Source organism: Microcaecilia unicolor, chromosome 4 (genome assembly GCF_901765095.1).
Source record: "Microcaecilia unicolor chromosome 4, aMicUni1.1, whole genome shotgun sequence".
Classification (NCBI taxonomy): Eukaryota; Metazoa; Chordata; class Amphibia; order Gymnophiona; family Siphonopidae; genus Microcaecilia; species Microcaecilia unicolor.
This window is the reverse complement of record NC_044034.1, coordinates 371373794-371387992: the sequence shown is the minus strand read 5'-3', so window position 1 is coordinate 371387992 and position 14199 is coordinate 371373794. Positions and strand designations below refer to the sequence as shown.

The window sequence follows — 14199 nt, the reverse complement described above, 5'->3', positions numbered from 1 at the left end:
AGGGAGATACACTGACTCCCCAGGGTCACAGAAAGAGTCAGGGACTAAGACACAGGGAGATACACTGACTCCCCAGGGTCACAGAAAGAGTTAGTGACTGAGGCACAGGGAGATACAGTGACTCCCCAGGGTCACAGAAAGAATCAGTGACTGAGGCACAGGGAGATACACTGACTCCCCAGGGTCACAGAAAGAGTTAGTGACTGAGGCACAGGGAGATACAGTGACTCCCCAGGGTCACAGAAAGAATCAGTGACTGAGGCACAGGGAGATACACTGACTCCCCAGGGTCACAGAAAGAGTTAGTGACTGAGGCACAGGGAGATACAGTGACTCCCCAGGGTCACAGAAAGAATCAGTGACTGAGGCACAGGGAGATACACTGACTCCCCAGGGTCACAGAAAGAGTTAGTGACTGAGGCACAGGGAGATACAGTGACTCCCCAGGGTCACAGAAAGAATCAGTGACTGAGGCACAGGGAGATACACTGACTCCCCAGGGAAACAGAAAGAGTCAGCGACTGAGGCACAGGGAGATACACTGACTCCCCAGGGAAACAGAAAGAGTCAGCGACTGAGGCACAGGGAGATACACTGACTCCCCAGGGTCACAGAAAGAATTAGTGACTGAGGCACAGGGAGATACAGTGACTCCCCAAGGTCACAGAAAGAGTCAGTGACTGAGGCACAGAGAGATACAGTGACTCCCCAAGGTCACAGAAAGAGTCAGTGACTGAGGCACAGGGAGATACAGTGACTCCCCAGGGTCACAGAAAGAATCAGTGACTGAGGCACAGGGAGATACACTGACTCCCCAGGGTCACAGAAAGAATTAGTGACTGAGGCACAGGGAGATACAGTGACTCCCCAAGGTCACAGAAAGAGTCAGTGACTGAGGCACAGAGAGATACAGTGACTCCCCAAGGTCACAGAAAGAGTCAGTGACTGAGGCACAGAGAGATACAGTGACTCCCCAAGGTCACAGAAAGAGTCAGTGACTGAGGCACAGGAAGATACACTGACTCCCCAGGGTCACAGAAAGAGTCAGTGACTGAGGCACAGAGAGATACAGTGTCTCCCCAAGGTCACAGAAAGAGTCAGTGACTGAGGCACAGGGAGATACAGTGTCTCCCCAAGGTCACAGAAAGAGTCAGTGACTGAGGCACAGGGAGATACAGTGACTTCCCAGGGTCAAGCAGTACAACAGTAAGGCTGCCTCAAGAGGTCATGACAGCCATATTGAGGAAGCTGACGCACAGAACAAGAAAAAGTGGGGTTCACTCTTGCCCCCATTGCCCCTACTAGACCACCAGGGATCGAAAGTAGGTCCAGAGGGGGGGAGGGTCTCTTGAGATGGGGGGGAGGTTGGGGGGTCATTAGGGGGGTACTTAAATTCACAAGCTGGTGGGAAGGGGAAGGAAGGAGGGGGGACAAGAGGGGGTTGGACAGCTGCTAATTGCTTTCCAGAGCTTTCTTGGGTGATATTGGTGCTGTGACTTGCATAGTCTTTTCAGGAAAGCTTTTGAGCTGTCCTAAATTGGCCGGGTTTGCTATGGGAGTCCTGACACTGAATATCGGCTGAAGCCGGCTCCTCCGCAATGCTGCCCCCTGTACCACCCCTGACCTGCTCAACTGTGGAGTCCACTCAGACCTGATGTTCAGCAGCGCTGCCTGGTTAACTGCCATTGAATATTGGATGAGAGGAGGCCCCAGGTGATTTAAGCATGTGGGAGACTTTCCCGCCTCTTTAATTCACTTGTGGTTCTGTTTAAGTTTTGCAATACATATATATATGTATTTATATATATATAAATTTCTTTACATATAATAACTTAAGTGGAGTTTTTATAGACCAATGATAGACAGCCTCCAACTGTAAATACATCTTTGAGTGTTATAATGGTTGTGAGCAGTTTTCCACCAAGTCCTTTTTTCTCCACTTTCAAATAATTAAAAATTTTTTTTAGTAAACAATATTCTAAGCCCCAATTTTGGGGGGTAAAATGCTTTTTTGCCACTGGAAATATCTTTCAGTATTGAATTCAAAGAGGGCAATTTCCAGATGCACAAATGCTGCACAACTTTAAATAGAGAAGTTATCTGTTTAAATTATGCAGATTTTCAGAAATCTTAAATGTAGCATCACTGGAATGCCTGTAAATCTTTAATTAGATAACTTCTATTTTGAACGTTTATCTGGACAGATAACCAGTTAGCAGACTGAGGGGGGAAGTTATCCATCTGGGCTACCATCAAGATGTGTTATTTTACTGTTAACCCCCATTATTAGTAAATAGGTCTCATTGCATAAAATGGGAACTGTGTTAGAGGTAAAATAAGCCACCTTAACGGTAACCCACGTTGATAACTTCCCTCCTTAGTGTGAAGAGTTTCAGTCTCTGGTAACCAGAGCTGATATTGTGATATCATAATGCCTCATTCCACCAATAGGAGCCAACCTCACAATGGCTCACTTTTATTACTTACAGAAGTAATCTCAATTTCTAGAGACATTTCTTTTTCTTTAATTAAGGGTGGGGGGAGTTATCAACATGTTATTTTACTTAATCCCAATTATTATTAGCTACATCTCATTGCATAAATTGGGATCAATACTAAAATAGCATGAGTCAGTGGTAAAGTAACCCCTCTTAGAATGCATATATAACTACACCCCCTGAATATCACCACTAACCCAGCTGTGCCTTAGCTCTTCTCCCAGACTCCCCCCGCCTTACTTCCTAGATAATGTCGAGGGGGTCTGCACCAGATTTTCAGCAGCACTTCCTGGAATATGCCACTTAAAACTCCGGGACTCAATGAGTGGGACTTATAAGAACAATTTCTACCCGGATAAGTGTTGCTGAACATGTTCCCTTTCATTTTACTTTTACACTTTTTATTTGCATTGCTTTAAGGTGACTGAATTCCGAAAGTGTATGAAATTTGTTTGAGTGGTCAATGGTGAGGACTGAAGCCTCTACGCCTGCTCGTTACAACAAAGGCGGGCACAGAGTGGGTGGTACCTGGTCAAACGTGCTGGGGTGCCAATTAGCCATGAGAGCCACAGTCAGGTGAAAAAGATAATGAAAATCAAGCGGGAGGGTCGGGGCTGGGGGTATCAGCATTTAACTGCAACTATAGGAGAAAGGAAAGACCTGCATTTCACTCAGCTGATTTTCATTTCTTTAGAGTGGCTGGTAATGGTCTCATCTTCATCTCCCCTAAAATGTAAACCTTACACTTTCTCTCCAAATCAGAGGGCACTTTTTAAACACAAAGCTCTAAAGACAAATCTTCTGCCATAAATAAAGCTGCTTCTTTAGTCATAATTATACAATGAATCGTGGCTACATGCAGTGGTGTTCCTTGATCGGCTGCTACCCGAGGCAGATCACTGCTGTGTACCCCCCGCCCCGGGTGCAGATTCGCCCCCGCTCCGGCGCATCACCTACAAGCACCGTCCCCCCCCCCCCATCGAGTGCATTCTTCTTACCTGCTGGGGAGCTGGGAGCAACTGTGGGGCTGTCGGCTCTGCCGGTTCCCTGCTCTCTCTGCCCCAGAACAGGAAGTAACAGCACAGGGAGCAGGAAACCGGCAGAACCAACAGCTGCTCCCTGCACCCCTCCTGCATTGTGCACCCGGGGTGGACTGCCCCCACCGCCTCGCCCTCGGTACGTCGCTGGCTACATGAGCTATAGTATAACTCTACTATACACGGTTTTATATTCCACTAACTTTCCAAAAAAAGGCTAAGCGGATAACAATATTAATTCCTCCAGTCAAGGAAAACTATACATCTTATCAAATGAGACCTTATATTATCATTGCATTCACCTTCATCTATCTCACTAAACAGTACATTCTTCTAAAAGTATAGTAAGTTGTTAATCTTCTAATAGTTAAAGGTAAATTATAGCCTAATTTTACACCCTGGTACGAGAAAGATGATTCTAACATCGATTTTTTTTAAAGACATCCTTAAAAGTAGGACAATTTAATTTCAAACAATGACCTGATCGTGCCGATGTAAGTGAAGAAAGGAAGTCTAAATAGTAAAATCAACTTATCAGAACACTCGCCATATAGAGATTTAAACACCATACAAATTATTTTAAACTGAATTCGTGAATCAATTGGAAGCCCCTCAACAAATGTGACACCCTATCATATCTTCCCAGGCCATGAATCAACCTGGCAGCCATATTTTGCAAGAACTGCAACTTATACAGCCCCTAAACAATGAATTATAATAATCAAAATACTAGAGTGAATCGCTCTAAGCTGTCGCAGCCGAAAAAAGAATTTCTTGGACAAAGCTTTCACATACAACACGAACAAATTCACCACCATTGACACACCAAAACTGAACCTTCCAATTTCGGACACCCTAAAAATTCTTGGAGTTACCATTGACCGACACCTAACACTTGAGGGTCACACGAAAAATACAACCAAGAAGATGTTCCACTCAATGTGGAAATTAAAAAGAGTAAGACCTTTCTTCCCAAGAACCGTCTTCCGCAACCTGGTACAGTCAATGGTACTCAGTCATCTAGATTACTGCAATGCACTCTACGCCGGCTGTAAAGAGCAAATAATCAAGAAACTCCAGACAGCTCAGAATACTGCAGCTAGACTCATATTCGGTAAAACAAAATACGAAAGCGCTAAACCCCTACGAGAAAAACTGCACTGGCTCCCACTCAAAGAACGTATCACGTTCAAAATTTGCACCCTAGTTCACAAAATTATTCATGGACACGCACCAGCCTAAATGTCAGACCTGATAGACTTACCACCCAGGAATGTTAAAATAAAATTCCTTAATCTTCACTTCCCAAATTGCAAAGGCCTTAAATACAAACTAACGCATGCATCAACCTTTTCCTACCTGAGCACACAATTCTGGAATGCGCTGCCATGAAACCTAAAAACGACCTATGAACAAGCCAACTTCCGAAGTCTACTGAAGATCCATCTCTTCAACAAGGCATACAACAATGATCAATAAATATGAACTCCTGTACACAGATCCAGAACTGCCCGTACAATATTTGCTTGCCAAACCACTATCAGGTTTTTTTCTTTCTCTCAACATTACTAAATGTACATTTTCTATATAATTCTTATATTTCTTAAATACTTCTTACTATGATTGCTTGCTAAAACACTACCATGTTCTATCATTATCATGTTACCCAAAATCTTTCTGTTATTACTAAATGTATACTTTCTCATGCATTCTCACTATTCATGACGTATTGTAAGCCACAAAGAGATGGGAAAATGTGGGATACAAATGCAACAAATAAATAAATAAATAAATAAATAATGCCCTAAAACTTTAGAATGATTCTCTGTTGTTAATCTCTCTTTTGAATCTAATCTGAAGTTCTTTTCCAACAATAGATCATACTTTCCAAACCATACAATTTATGGGGTATGTTTACTAAGGTGCGTTAGCGTTTATAACGCACCTTTAAAGTTAAGGCGCGTTAAACGCTAATGCGCCTATCCATTTCTATGGGCGCATCAGCGTTTAACGCACGTTAAACATGCTAACACGCCTACAGCACACCTTAGTAAATGTGGAGGGGCATAATTGAATGGCGCTGGCCATCTATATGGCCGGCCCCATAAAGCGGCGTCCTGACCGTATTATCGAAATAAGATAGCCGGCTAGCTTTCGTTTCGATAATACGGTCGGAGCCGGCCAAATCTCAGCTTTAGAGATGGCCGGCATTGGTTTCCGGCAATAATGGAAACTAATGTCGGCGATCTCAAACTCTGCCAAATGCAAGGTATTTGGTCGTGGGAGGAGCCAGCATTCGTAGTGCACTGGTCCCCCTGACATGCCAGGACACCAACTGGGTACCCTAGGGGGCACTGCAGTGGACTTCAAAAATTGCTCCCAGGTGCATAGCTCTCTTACCTGAGCCCTCCAAATCCCCCCCAAAACCCACTCCCCACAACTCTACAACATTACCATAGCCCTTAGGAATGAAGGGGGCACCTACATGTGGATACATTGGGTTTGGGGGGGGTTGGAGGCAGGGGTGTGCTGGTAAATTGTTAACAGGGGGCTCTCTCTCGCCAGCAAAGTAAAAGAGAATTCAGGAGGGGCCCAAGCCCACATTTTGGGATCCATTTGTTAAAGTAGCCATGGAGAACCGGCTCCCAAAATTCCTAAAAACTTAACAAACGGCTCTCGAGAGCCTGTGAGAGCCTGCTCCAGCACACCACTGGTTGGAGGGCTCCCATTTACCACCACAAGTGTAACAGGTGGGGGGGGGGGGGGAATGGGCCTGGGTCCACCTGCCTGAAGTGCACTGCACCCACAAAAAGCTACTCCAGGGACCTGCATACTGGTGTCAGGGAGCTGGGTATGACATTTCAGGCTGGCATAGAGGCTGGCAAAAAAATGGTCTTTATTTTTTTGGGTGGGAGGGGGGTTGGTGACCACTGGGGAGTAAGGGGAGGTGATCCTCGATTCCCTCTGGTGGTCATCTGGTCAATTGGGGCACTTTTTTGATGCTTGGTCCTAAAAATAAATGGACCAAGTCAAGCCGGCCAAATGCTCGTCTGAGCTGGCCTTCTTTTTTCCATTATCGGCCGAAGCTGGCCATGTCCTAACCAAGCCCCTGTCCTGCCCCCGTCCCACCTTCCATACCCTGCCGACACGCCCCCTTGAACTTTGGCTGGCTCTGCGACGGAAAGCAGTTGGAGCTGGCCAAAACCGGCTTTCGATTATACCGATTTGGCCGGGTTTAGGAGATGGCCGGCCATCTCCTGATTTATGTTGCAAGATGGCTGGCAATCTCCTTCGAAAATAAACAGGATAGGCACATTGAGCCTGCAAATAGGTGGGAAAATGTGGGATACAAATGCAACAAATAATTAAATAAATAAATAGGCATTAGTTTTTAACCTATTCAGTTTAAGAAAATAAGGTTATCAGTGTTATTAACAATCTTTTTCAGCACAAAACAGCAGGACACAAGTTCGTCCTCTCAGAGACATTATTACTAGAGAGCGAAGAGCATTTTGCGTGGTGGAACCCAGTCTGCAATTACTAACAGTGAACAGAAAACAACTCGGAAGAATCAAATAAAAACAACATGAACATATTTAAGCAAGCAATTACATTAAACCGTGCCGGTAAGTCTCTCCCACCCACATACGATGCTAGAGCCGATCGCCAGACTGGGGAACAGGGTGTAGACAGTTAATCTGAGGAAACGCTATAAAGGTGTTTAATGAACTTGTCCACAGGGCTGACTCACCGGCGTACAGTACTCCACCATGGGATAATGCATCTTGTGACCTTTCGCGATGCGCCCGGAGAAGAAGCAGCTCTGACAGATGTCGTAGTTAAAATGCTTTAAGCTTCTGTACCTGTTGAAAGGGACAAGAAAACATTGAAGAAGGGGTCAGGAGTGCAAATTTCTGCAGATAAGCCGCCTGCTTTCATTCCACGAAACACATCACTAACAGGGAAGGGAAGTGAAGGTCCTGCGACAGCCCCCCATACCCTAAATGTCACACAGTTTATCAAGAATCTGAAATCTCTCCCATTTCATTAACTAACCTTTTTAACAAGTACAGGAGAACAGAAGAGACAAATGGCACACATGTTCAGCTGGGAATTTGCCTCTTCCTAGTGGCCTAGTGGTTAGTGTGGTGGACTTTGGTCCTGGGGAACTGAGGAACTGAGTTCGATTCCCACTTCAGGCACAGGCAGCTCCTTGTGACTCTGGGCAAGTCACTTAACCCTCCATTGCCCCATGTAAGCCGCATTGAGCCTGCCATGAGTGGGAAAGCGCAGGGTACAAATGTAACAGAAATAAAATAGATACTATTGGAGATTCTACATGGAATGTTGCTACTATTGGAGATTCTACAGGGAATGTTGCTATTCCAACATTCCATATAGAAGGCTGCGCAGTCTTCTGTTTCTGTGAGTCTGACGTCCTGCACGTACGTGCAGGACGTCAGACTCACAGAAGCCTGCGCGGCCACATTGGTGATCTGCAAGGGCCGACTTCTACATGGAATGTTGCTAGTGGAATAGCAACATTCCATGTAGAATCTCAAATAGTAGCAACAGTGGAGGAGTGGCCTAGTGGTTAGGGTGGTGGACTTTGGTCCTGAGGAACTGAGTTTGATTCCCACTTCAGGCACAGGCAGCTCCTTGTGACTCTGGGCAAGTCACTTAACCCTCCATTGCTCCATGTAAGCCACATTGAGCCTGCCATGAGTGGGAAAGCGCGGGGTACAAATGTAACAAAACATTAAAAAAATAAATATTCACATGTACACATCACCACGCGTGCAAACACACATGTACACTAAAACAGATGCTTGGCCCATCTGAGCATTATTTTTTTAAATGAGCTGTACTTGGAGTGTAAGTATTACCTAGTGGTTACGGCAGTGACTTTAGACCCCAGAAACTAGGCTTCAAATCTCACCGATGATCCTTGTGACCTTGGGCAAGTCACTGAACCTGCACTGCCTAAGGAAGAAACTTATGGCCAAATAATCAGAGGCATTTACATAAGTACATAAATATTGCCATACTGGGAAAGACCAAAGGTCCATCACGCCCAGCATCATGTTTCCAACAGTGGCCAATCCAGGTCACAAATACCCGGCAAGATCCCAAAAAAGTACAAAACATTTTATACTGCTTATCCCAGAAATAGTGGATTTTCCCCAAGACCATTTAATAATGGCCTATAGACTTTTTCTTTAGGAATTACACGTTGAGTGAAGAAATATTTTCTCTGAATCGTTTAAAATTTACTACATTGTAGCTTCATCGCATGCCCCCTAGTTCTAGTATTTTTGGAAAGCGTAAACAGATGCTTCACATCTACCCGTTCAACTCCACTCATTATTTTATAGACCTCTATCATATCTCCCCTCAGCCGCCTTTTCTCCAAGCTGAAGAGCCCTAGCCGCTTTAGCCTTTCCTCATAGGGAAGTCGTCCCATCCCCTTTATCATTTTTGTCATCCTTCTCTGCACCTTTTCTAATTCCACTATATTTTTTTTCAGATGCGGTGACCGGAATTGAACACAATATTTGAGGTGTGGTCGCACCATGGAGCGATACAAAGGCATTATAGCATCCTCATTTTTGTTTTCCATTCCTTTCCTAATATTACCTAACATTCTATTTGCTTTCTTAGCCGCAGCAGCACACTGAGCAGAAGGTTTCAACGTATCATCAACGACAACACCTAGATCCCTTTCTTGGTCCATGACTCCTAACGTGGAACCTTGCATGATGTAGCTATAATTCGGGTTCCTCTTTCCCACATGCATCACTTTGCACTTGCTTACATTAAACGTCATCTGCCATTTAGACGCCCAGTCTCCCAGTCTCATAAGGTCCTCTTGTAATTTTTCACAATGCTCCAGCGATTTAACAACTTTGAATAACTTTGTGTTATCAGCAAATTTAATTACCTCAGTAGTTACTCCCACCTCTAGGGCATTTATAAATATGTTAAAAAGCAGCGGTCCCAGCACAGACCCCTGGGGAACCCCACTAACTACCCTTCTCCATTGAGAATACTGACCATTTAACCCTACTCTCTGTTTTCTCTCTTTTAACCAGTTTTTAATCCACAATAGGACACTACCTCCTATCCCATGACTCTCCAATTTCCTCTGGAGCCTTCTGAAAATCCAGATACACAATATCAACTGGCTCACCTTTATCCACATATTTGTTCACCCCTTCAAAGAAATGTAATAGATTGGTGAAGCAAGATTTCCCTTCACTAAATCCATGTTGGCTTTCCAGCTTATTTTCGAAAGAGAAAAACGCCTATAGTGCGACCTAAATCGGGAGATAGACGTTTGTCTCGCAAAGGCGCCCAAATCGGTATAATCGAAAGCCGATTTGGGCGTTTCCAACTGCACTCCGTCGCGGGAACGAATAAAGTTGACGGGAGCGTGTCGGAGGCGGAACTGGGGCGTGGTTATCAGCCAAGGAGAGATGGGCGTCTTCAGCTGATAATCAAAAAAAAAAAGGCGTTTTACCGCGATTTTGGGTCACTTTTTTTGGACCCTTTTTTTTCACGAACAAGTCCCAAAAAAGTGCTCCAACTGCCCAGATGACCACTGGAGGGAATTGGGGATGACCTCTCCGGACTCCCCCAGTGGTCACTAACCCCCTCCCACCAAAAAAAAACCCACTTTAAAAACTTTTTTTCCAGCCTCTATGCCAACCTGAAATGTCATACCCAGCTCCATCACAGCAGTATGCAGGTCCCTGGAGCACTTTTAGTGGGTACCGCAGTGCACTTCAGCCAGGTGGCCCCAGGCCCATTCCCCCACCTGTAACATTTGTGGTGGTAAATGGGAGGCCTCTAAAACTCACTGTACCCACATGTAGGTGCCCCCTTCACCCATAAGAGCTATGGTAGTGTTGTACATTTGTGGATAGTGGGTTTTGGGGGAGGGGGGTTGGGAGCTCAGCACCCGTGGTAAGGGAGCTATGCACTGACCTAGGGTGCCCAGTTGGTGTCCTGGCATATCAGGGGGGCCAGTGTACTACCAATCCTGGCCCCTCCCACGACGAAATGGCTCGGATTACGACGTTTTTGAGCTGGGCGTTTTTAGTTTCCATTATCGCTAAAAAAAACAAATGCCCAGCTCAAAAACATACATTTTTTCGAAAATTCGGTTCGGCCCGCCCCTTCACGGACCCGTTCTCGGAGATAAACGCCCATGGAGATAGGCGTTTCTGTTCAATTATGCCCCTCCACGTCTCACTAATCCAAGCTTTTGAATATGCTGTGTAATTTTATTCTTTATAATAGTCTCTAACTTCCTGAGCCAGTATGTCAAGCTCCATCTCTGGCCGTCTTCAAATCTAGGGTAAAAGCCCACATTTTTGAGGCTACTTTTAACTCATAACCCTACTCACTTGTTCAGTACCCATGTTTTATCCCACCTTAGTAATTCCCTTATTTGTCCTGTTTGTCCTGATTAGATTGTAAGCTCTGTCTCTCTCTCTTCTCTGTGGAATGATACTATAAATTGATGCACGTACACTGGAGAAAGAGCAGGAATCTCAAAGTTGGACAGGGGCACAGTTGTCCAAAATGGATCCCCTCTCTGTTTCAACAAGGACACACAAGCAGTAACAATGACAAATCAGACCAAGAAGAAAATTAGAAATAATATCAGGAAAGGGGCAGGCTGCCATTTGCAAAGAATGATTACGTTTTCTGGTTTCTCCAGAATGTCGACTGTAAACCGACATTAACTCAATACTGGTCGGCAGCAATGGGAAAAACTTCTTAGAAGAATCTCCTAGCACAAACATTTTCGCAATCAGGAGGGCACTCAGTATCCCTATCCCCAGGGGGGACATGGGGGGATTGTCTATACCTGAAGCCGATGATGGGACACTCCTTACAGATGTTACATTTCGCCTGGTGCTTAGCGGTTTCTGCTGCAGCCACCCTGTGCAGCACCGGCAGCCACACCATGGACTGAGGTTCCAACCTCATCCAGTCCAAGAAGAGAGCAGCTTCAATCTCGGGCTTATTGTTCGCCTGGAAAGAGAAGGACAGAAAATGAACGGTAAACAATGAACAGAAGCAGCTTTCAACGAAGCCAGATCCAGGCTGATGTTAATCACGGTCCACTGGCATTTATTTGGCACAATTAAATAAACATTACAGAAAGATCTCTAGGGTGCCTCACACTGAGCTAAGGTAAGTTGAAGTAGAGTGTAATGGCCTTGGACAATATTTTTTCTTGTAAATTACAGTAGAGTGTAATGGCCTTGGAAAACGTGATTCCTTGTAGTCTCAGTAGATTGTAATGGACTTGGAGAATGTGATCTCTTGCAAGTCGCAGTAGAGTGTAATGGCCAAGGTAAGGTATACACAAAAAGTAGCACACATGAAATTATCTTGTTGGGCAGACTGGATGGACCGTGCAGGTCTTTTTCTGCTGTCATCTACTATGTTACTATGTAATGTAATTCCTTGTATGTTGTAGTAGAGTGTAATGGACTTGGAGAATGTAATTTCTTGAAAGTCTCTGTAGATTGTAATGGCCTTGGAGAATGTGATTTCTTGCAAGTCGCAGTACAGTGTAATGGTCTTGGACAAAGTAGTTCCTTGTATATTGCAGTAGAGTGTAATGGACTTGGAGAATGTAATTTCTTGAAAGTCGTAGTAGAGTGTAATGACCTTGGAAAACGTGATTCCTTGTAAGTAGATTGTAATGGCCTTGCAGAATGTGATTTCTTGCAAGTTGCAGTAGAGTGTAATGGTCTTGGACGAAGTAATTCCTTGTATGTTGTAGTAGAGCATAAAGGACTTGGAGAATGTAATTTCTTGAAAGTTGCAGTAGAGTGTAATGGCCTTGGAGAATGTGATTTCTTGCAAGTCACAGTAGAGTGTAATGGTCTTGGACAATGTAATTCCTTGTATGTTGCAGTAGAGTGTAATGGCCTTGGACAATGTAATTCCTTGTATGTTGCAGTAGAGTGTAATGGCCTTGGTCAATGTAATTCCTTGTATGTTGCAGTAGAGTGTAATGGCCTTGGACAATGTAATTTCTTGAAAGTCACAGTAGAGCGTAATGGACTTGGAGAATGTAATTTCTTGAAAATCGCAGTAGAGTGTAATGGCCTTGGAGAATGTGATTTCTTGCAAGTCGCAGTAGAGTGTAATGGTCTTGGACAAAGTAGTTCCTTGTATGTTGCAGTAGAGTGTAATGGACTTGGAGAATGTAATTCCTTGTATGTTGTAGTAGAGCATAATGGACTTGGAAAACGTGATTCCTTGTAAGTCTCAGCAGATTGTAATGGCCTTGGAGAATGTGATTTCTTGCAAGTCGCAGTAGAGTGTAATGGCCTTGGACAATGTAATTCCTTGTATGTTGCAGTAGAGCGTAATGGACTTGGAGAATGTAATTTCTTGAAAGTCTCAGTAGAGTGTAATGGCTTTGGAGAATGTGATTTCTTGCAAGTTGCAGTAGAGTGTAATGGCCTTGGACAATGTAATTCCTTGCATGTTGTAGTAGAGTGTAATGGCCTTGGAGAATGTGATTTCTTGCAAGTCACAGTAGAGTGTAATGACCTTGGACAATGTAATTCCTTCTATGTTGCAGTAGAGTGTAATGGCCTTGGACAATGTAATTCCTTGTATGTTGCAGTAGAGCGTAATGGACTTGGAGAATGTAATCTCTTGAAAGTCTCTGTAGATTGTAATGGCCTTGGAGAATGTGATTTCTTGCAAGTCGCAGTAGAGTGTAATGGCCTTGGACAATGTAATTTCTCGTATGTTGCAGTAGAGTGTAATGGACTGGGGGAATGTAATTTCTTGTATGTTGAGGTACAGCGTAATGGACTAGGAGAATGTAATTTCTTGAAAGTTGCAGTAGAGCCAACTCTAACTGACTTTGAAATAAGCCGGAAACTCCACTTGTGTCCTTTCATCCCAAGTGACTCTTTTGCTTCTGGGCTCTGTCGGACTGATTCATGGCACCAGTCCCCATCAGCCTGCATAGCTCTGAAAAATACATCCTACATTTGTTGAAAGAGACCAAAATACAAATAGTGTCTGACCGGAAAAAAAATAGCTTCAAAGTGATTTTTAGAAATTCATCTTAGAAGGTGACTGGATTTGAAAGCCAAATTTTCCATGCTGTTGCAGGGTCTGAAACTTAATGGTGCTTTTCTTTGAAAGTGTGTTTTTTTTAGGGTTTGGGTGAAAAGCTCCCTCCCCGCATCTCTTCCATTCACTGTAATACACAATTCTCCAGTAGTCAGGGGTCAGGGTTCACTTTTCACTGCTTATCTGTAGTGGACATTCGGCCTCACCTACCCCTGGCTTCTGATATGCCCCTTTCTACGGAGTGTAAGGTATGTGCATGGACACTAAGGCCCCCTTTTACCAAGCTGCGGCAAAAGGGGGCCTGCGTAGGCGTCGGCGTGTGATTTACACGCGTACGGAGGCCTCCTTTTACCGCATCTGGTAAAGGGGCCAGTCTGGCTTTCCTTCAGGAATTGGCCAGGTGGCAAGTAAAGCACTTGCCACGCGGCCATTTTTTGGGGGAGCCCTTATCGTCACCCATTGAGGTGATAAGGGCTCCCGTGCTAACCTGCGCCACTGCCCGATTACTGCTGGATAGTATCCGGCGCTGGGAAGTACCAGGGCCG

At 44.6% G+C, this 14199-nt stretch overlaps 1 protein-coding gene across 5 annotated transcripts in view; it reads right to left on the bottom strand.

Annotated features, from left to right (window-relative positions):
• The window catches only part of DMD (dystrophin), a 2615032-nt gene that overhangs the window by 76399 nt on the left and 2524434 nt on the right, over window positions 1–14199 (bottom strand). For all 5 annotated transcript variants that reach the window (XM_030202363.1, XM_030202359.1, XM_030202360.1 and 2 more), the window contains 2 exons: window positions 11412–11578; window positions 7287–7398 (listed from right to left, as the gene is read on the bottom strand). In XM_030202363.1, the coding sequence (XP_030058223.1) occupies window positions 7287–7398; window positions 11412–11578 (279 nt within the window). The remainder of the gene's footprint in view (window positions 1–7286; window positions 7399–11411; window positions 11579–14199) is intronic.